Source organism: Humulus lupulus, chromosome 9 (assembly GCF_963169125.1).
Source record: "Humulus lupulus chromosome 9, drHumLupu1.1, whole genome shotgun sequence".
Classification (NCBI taxonomy): domain Eukaryota; kingdom Viridiplantae; phylum Streptophyta; class Magnoliopsida; order Rosales; family Cannabaceae; genus Humulus; species Humulus lupulus.
The window spans coordinates 50,288,461-50,295,535 of record NC_084801.1 but is presented as its reverse complement, the minus strand read 5'-3'; the positions used below and the strand labels follow the sequence as shown (position 1 = coordinate 50,295,535).

Genomic DNA, 7,075 nt, shown 5'->3' with positions numbered 1-7,075 from the left:
TTATTTGGTACCAAATTATTTCAGAGCTTGTCTTTCTGCTTATTTTACAGTGTAATGTCTTCTTTTAACCACCCATTTTCTTTTCTTTTTTTTATGGAAAAAATGAATATATTGAACAAACCAGCAAGATTACAAACCAAGCTCAAAGATCCAAACAAAAACAGAAACTACTGAGAAATAGCCCCTAAGAACGCCTCCACACAGGACCTAAAAAAGCAATAAACCAGCAAGAAAACAAACCAAGCTCAAATAGCCAAACAAAAACATTTACAACTGAGTAATAGCCTCTAAGAACGCCACCTCACTGGTCCTCACTTTCAGCTTAGGCAACCTGGCTAGTCTAGATCTAATACTGAACTTAATCAGCTGAATTACAAGACCAATAGCCAAAGATCTCATCTCAAACACACACAGATTTCTATTTCTCCAAACCATGTACACAGCAGCTGCCAATGCAGCAGCCATCACCTGATGCTTCAGACTTTTCATTTTCATTTGTAAAAGTTATGATTAAATGCTTTCAATTTCACCATCCATCATGCCAGTTTCAAATAATGTTTGTTTGAATCAATTTGATAGCTATGAGTTGGTGTGTTGTGAACCTTTCCATATACATGCATTGACAGTATTGTCATTGTGTATTGTCATTTTTATTGGGTTATTTAAAAAATTCTATCATTATTTGATCACTTACCTGATTAAAAAAGACTACAGTTTTTCTTCTCTTTCTTTTTTTTAATGACATAAAAGAGTTTCCCTAACAATAGCCTTGGTAGAACATTAGAGTGTAAGCTCTTTCATTCAAGTTGTTGATATTTAATTTTTTTTATTTGTATTTTGCTGAATATTCTTCTTATTTTAAAATATAATACTTAATATTCTTCAATAGTGTGTTACTTTATTTTAGTACCAGTTTTTTGTTGGTTCCTTGATCTGTAATGGAAGTGAAATAAGCACTTTTGTTAGGAAAGGTCATAAAACAGTAGACATGCCTCTTGACAGTGATGTTTTCCAAGTTTTTCTTGGCTACAATGATCCTTAACAGGTATATGCATTTGTCTATATGTATATTTTTTTTTAAAATGAGTTTCAATTCTTAGTTATAAATTTTGCTTGTATAGATAACTATTGGTTTATTCTACATGGTTCCTGAGATTTGAAGCAATCATGATGTTGGGTTTTCTATTTGGTGGAATTAAGTTAAAGAATTTGACTTGAAATTTATGAAATTGTTCAAATGGTTTCATTGTTTGATGGCCTGAAATTAAGGTTCGTATTGCACTAGGATACCAACTTGGGAAGACATAAATAGTGTTCATGGGTTACAATGGCCTAACCAGGTTCAAGTAAAGTGTTTTACTGCATGTAAGTTAGCAAGAAACAAAAGGTTGTCGAGAGCAAATTAGTAACTTATAAATTCATCAACTGTACTTCTGGTTTATAAGATAAACATGTGTCAAGTAGACTTCTGTAACTTGTTATATTTTAATTGCCAAGTTATTATTTATGTATACATTTGTTGGCATTATGTGGTCATTAATACATGAGATATACAAATACCACTATCCTTATTCTAGACATAATAGTAACTTACAAAAACTACAATATTATAGAGTTCCAATTCTAGTGAAAAACAAGATTAGCTGTACCAAATTTGCAGAAGAATAATGAAACAACTACCTGATTATATGCATATTATTCATATGTCTTTCACAATTTAAACACCATACTTTCATGAAGTCTCAATTATATTCTCTTAGAAGAACTGTATTCTCGTCACATTTTTAAAGCCTAGAATCAAGACATAAAGCATTTCTAGACATCTTTTTCGATGAATTATATGGTAGAAGTTTTAATATCCTTGCAGCACACACACACAATCACATGCATCCACACAGTTGGAACTTTCCTGACATTGCTCGTGAAGCAATAAATATTATAAGTTCCAGAACTTACACTCCTGCCATTCGTGGCTGGAATAAGATTTCTCCTGTTTGAAACCGCTCTTTTGAAAGAATGAACTGACCTTCTCCTGCTGCGTCAGATGATGCTCGTGTATCTTTGAGTATCTCAGCCTCATAATCATAGGCAACATAACAGATATTCTGTATAGAAATAAGGTCATAAATAGAACTCAGCTTCAGCAAGGTCTCCTTACAAAAATGAGAGAGAAGTGCAGTAGAAAACAAAATTGAAACATTCCACTAAAACACAGGATACTAATGGTATTAGTAGTTTAATGTACCATGAGAAAAATATTTTCTTTGAGGGTGCAAAGCTGATAGTATTAAAACAGAATAACTACAGTCAGGAAAAACTAGGATAAATATTCAACAACAATATTCTGCACTCAAGAAACAAGCAAGAATTGTACCTCTTTCAAAGTGCGAACGGTGTACAGCGATTCAAAACTAATATTGTTCTGCTGCATCAACTCCTTAAGAAACCCGGTAAGTTTTAGTGCTCCCAGTCCCACAACCTCCACACCCACTTCGCGCATTACTTTACCATGTAAAACTAGAAGCCGAAAAAGAAAAGAAAAGAGTATATTTCAGATCCCCAAACATTGAATGCAACCAAGATATGATATAAAAGAAAGCACTAGAAAATCCATAGAATGAAAATGAAAAAGAAGAATAAAAGCAGCAAGGCTGCATGGAAAGTTAAAATTGTAACTTATATTGCAGGGCTAATCAGTATATATCATAGGTAAATGAAACCTTGTTGATAGTTTAAGGAAGCATAAAGCATATAAAAGATAAAAGAGAAACTATCACTCCTTACTTGGAACAACTGATGTGACTTGAAACCCAATATTTACAACAATTCCTGAAGTTCTTCTAGCAGCATACAAAGCTAAAGTTGCCTACATTTTCATAAACAGAAAATGGATAAGATCTTACAAATAAAAAACATCTATCAAAGAATCAATCGAACATTTTAAGCCAAAAGCAAAAGGTCCAAATTACTCATAAACAAGCATAAGTACATAAAGCATCTCATCTTATAGTGTTAATAAGTAAATTTGGTGCCTGTTCAGGATTGTCAACCACTCAAGTCACAGAAGCTTGCTTTACAAAAGGAAAATGAAGAATGAAAATTGGATCAAGGCCTCGAAATCTATATCCGATGGTAAATGTCATTTTTGCATGAAACAAACTAATCTTAATTCTTTACCAAAGAGGGGTAGCTCAAATGATAAGGCATATGGCTTGCTATATCACAAGGTATGAGGTTTAAGTTTCTCTTGGATACCTACATAGCAATTGTTAGCGGAATCCTAGTTTTAAAAAAATAAAATATTACTCTTATTTCTTTTAGTATTAAATATTTTAGAATATTAAACAGCAGCGGCAAGTTAAGGCTTAGCGAAATTTACTTGATTAATTGCACAAACAGCAGGAACATTCATGTTAAATAGTGTTGTATATATAGCTTCCTTGAGTTGTCGTCTTGATGCTTTTGCAGATTCAGTATCTGCAATAAAAAGACAGAAACCATATCATAAGGACAGAAAGTGTCTCAATCAAGAAAAACACACAATTCGCAAGTGTCTCACTAAGGAATTACACGACCAAACTTCAAAAAAATTGAACTATCTAAATTACAGAAAAGGCAATGAATATATAGAAGCTGACCATCATAATGCAATATTGGTGTAGACACAACCACTGGTTGTGATGGTGCTCTTACCTGCATCCTGTAAAAGACATATCAAATATACATATGTGAGTAAAGAAGATCATTTCATGAAAGCCAAAGCAAAGAAAAAGAGAGGAGCTACCTGCTATAAATAGTGGAAAAAAACTGTAATGCTACAGTTCCTAAATCTCAGGAATATGCACAAGAATGCTAAATGTGCATCACATAGGAAAAATAAGCTTACCAAAAATGCAGATATGATAGTTGTAAAAGAAGCATCAATGAATCCCTCCCAAGTTTTTTTTGGAGATAATTTGATCAATGGGGTTCTTCCAAAAAAGAACCCAAAGAAATATGCAGCAATGTCGTTGATAACTATAAGTGTTGCTAGACTGGAAGAAGAAACCTGCATGCATATTTGACGGTGCATCAAGAAAGAGAAACAAGATTTGGAAAAAAAATAAAAAAGAGTCTACATTGAAGACACATAAAGATCAAATTTGGGGAATAACAATCTTACATAAATAAGCTCAACATTTCCATAAAATATTAAGCACGTAATTAGTGAACACAAAATACAATATCAGGCAAGTCTGAGGAAAGAATTTATTACTTTTATAGCCTTCTAAAGATATTATACAAGACCCTTCACAGTTCTCATTTATAGAGGATATAAAAAAATGTAATAAGTACAACCATCATGTAATTTCTTAATCATTATTGATACTAAGGATCCATGGGAAATCAGTACCTTCAGTAAATCTATCTCTTGCTGTAAAGTTACGTGGGCATGAGGCAGAGAACTCGTGAGGCAGAGAAGCTCGACTCTGGAGCGTGACTTCGTGAGGCGGAGAAAGAGCTCGACTCTGGAGCGAGTCTTCGTGAGGCAGAGATGAGTTGAGGGCGGAGAGACTTCGTGAGGGCGGTGAGGCAGAGATGAGTTGAGGACGGTGAGGGCGGTGAGTCTTCGTGAGGGCAGAGAGGGCTTCGTGAGTGAGAGATGGAGGCTGAGAGAAAGGGTAACTTAGAGAAAGGCTGAGAGAAAGGGAATTTGGCATAAATTCATTTTGCCGCCTGAGTTTTTAGTCATATGGCGCCAAAATCAGACCGTGTGTTTTTAATCCCCACTATTCAGTTCCGTGTTTTTTAATCCCCCCACTTAATAATAGCACTTCTAAATATATGCTATTCTTTAATGTAATATATACTCAATATTGTTGTAGTGAAGTTTAGGGTATGCATGATCACACTTGGGCTTATTCCCACCATGTCTTCATGAGACCAAGCGAAGACATCTAGATTCCCTTGTAAAAAATTAACCAACTCCTTCTTCCTATCATCGCCAAGATTTTTTCCAATCTTAACGACTCTTGAAGCATCTATGGGATCTATATTTATTTCCTTGAGCCCCTCAATAGCTTGGAGCTCTGACCTATCTTCGCCCATTCGTGGATCGATGTCATTACTTGGGGCGATGTCTCTATCCTTTCTTCCTTGAGGTTCTTTTGTCCCAGAGGCAACTTCTACTTCCTGGGACTCCTCACCTCCATCAGTTATGGCCATTGCATGATACCCGGGCTGTGATTTTCCCTTCATGGAAATGTTATAGCATTCCCTAGCAGCGAGCCGATCGCCTCTGACAGTGCATATTCTTCTGGATGAGGGGAATTTGATTGCCAGGTGGCGGATAGAGGTTATGGCTTCGAACGCCATCAACGTAGGTCGGCCCAAAATTGCATTGTATGCGGCTGGACAATTGATGACCATGAACTCGAGAAGTTTGGAGGCAGTTCGCAGACCTTCACCCAATGTTACCACTAACTCGGTTGTTCCTATAGCTGCCAACCCTTCACCAGAAAACCCATATAGAATCTAGAGGTTGCCTTCAGCTCAGTTATAGACAATCCCATTTTTTCTAAGGTGGACCTAAAAAGTAGATTCACGGAACTTCCATTATCTACTAGCGTCCTCCTAACTCTTTGGTTGGCGAGCTGGACGGTTATCACCAGAGTATCGTTATGTGGGAACTAAACGTGGCTGGCATCTTCCTCTGTAAAACTGATTGGTTGTTTTTCCATTTGTTACTGCTTTGACAACCGTTGCTCCGAAACAAATTCGACTCCATTATGGGATTTCAACTCATTGATATACCTCTTATGGGCACCTCTGCTAGTGCCTGCCAAATGAGGTCCTCCTGAAATGGTGGCAATATCTCCTCCTGTTATCGGAGGAGGGTTGTCTTGATTCACCTGAGCTCCGGTTTGATTCATTGGAGCTTTCGGAACTGACGGAGTATTTTGTCTAGCGGGCTGACTGGGAGTTGTTCGATTCCAGGCGTACTGAGCCAAAGGTCCTGCCCTGATGAGAGTCTCAATTTCATCTTTCAAGTGTATGCAGTCATCAGTATTATGACTGATATCATTGTGGAATCGATAGAATTTTGAAGGGTCTCTTCGCCCTTCGATTCTTTAACGGTCCTAGTTTCTTCCACGGAAGGTGAGCAGAATTTTCCAAGAAGATGCGTTCTCTAGTATCCATGATATTGGTATATACTGTATAAACTGGCTTAAATTTCTCCACGGACTTGTTTTTCTTTGTTCCGTTTTGGTCGCCCTCACCATTTCCCTTTCTCCTATTATTTCCTCCTTGGTTATTCTGGGCAACGGTTTGTGCCGTAGCTGCTACATCTGTTACCGCTCCAACAGGCTAGATAGGCACTTGGCTGGTTCCTGCGACGGAAGCTCGTGCCTCTTTTAGATTAACCCACCTTTGAGCTCAGTTCAAGAACTCATCAACAGTACTAACTCCTTTCCTCTACAACTCCTGCCACAAGTCGCCTCCAACCAGGATTCCTGTTCTCATTGCCATGACTTTAGAACTCTCGTCGGCATCTCTAGCTCGCGAAGCAACATTGGCAAACCTACTTAGGTATGCTTTCAACGGTTCATCGGGCTATTGCTTTGCATTTGCCAGAGAGTCAACTTTAATCCTAGCTGCTTGAGAAGCCCTGAATGCTCTCTTGAAATCAGCAAAAAAGCTCTTCCACGAGCTTATTGAATGCCTCTTGTATTGTTAGAACCATTGCCTAGCTGGCCCAATCAGAGTCTAGGGGAATATTAAGTATCTTAGCTCGTGCTTGATGTTGTGGGCCATTATCATGGTGTTGAACACCCCCAGGAAGTCGAACAGATCTCCATCTCCTTCAAACTTCGACAAATGTGGCATCTTGAAACCCTGTGGATATGCAGTCGCCGCAATATTCGGGGAGAAAAGCTCGAGCTCAACCTCTGAATCACACTCATCTTTCTCTTTTTCTGATAGGAGCCTTTTCATCAGCACCTCCATCTAGCCTATCCTTTCGAGGTTTTGGTCCCTGGTTCCTTGGTTATTTTGGGGCTGTTCAACAGCTCCCATCCTATCGTACGCGTTCGGT

The 7,075-nt window shown here is 37.6% G+C and overlaps 1 protein-coding gene across 1 annotated transcript; it reads right to left on the bottom strand.

The window, feature by feature from the left end:
- Window positions 1-267: 267 nt before the first annotated feature.
- On the bottom strand, window positions 268-5,205 carry LOC133799696 (actin-related protein 8-like). Its single transcript, XM_062237696.1, has 7 exons — window positions 5,075-5,205; window positions 3,639-3,700; window positions 3,380-3,477; window positions 2,785-2,866; window positions 2,375-2,517; window positions 1,957-2,105; window positions 268-481 (listed from the first exon to the last, which is right to left on the bottom strand). The coding sequence occupies exons 1-7, from the start codon at window positions 5,203-5,205 to the stop codon at window positions 268-270; spliced, it is 879 nt and encodes a 292-aa protein (XP_062093680.1).
- Between the last annotated feature and the right edge of the window lie 1,870 nt (window positions 5,206-7,075).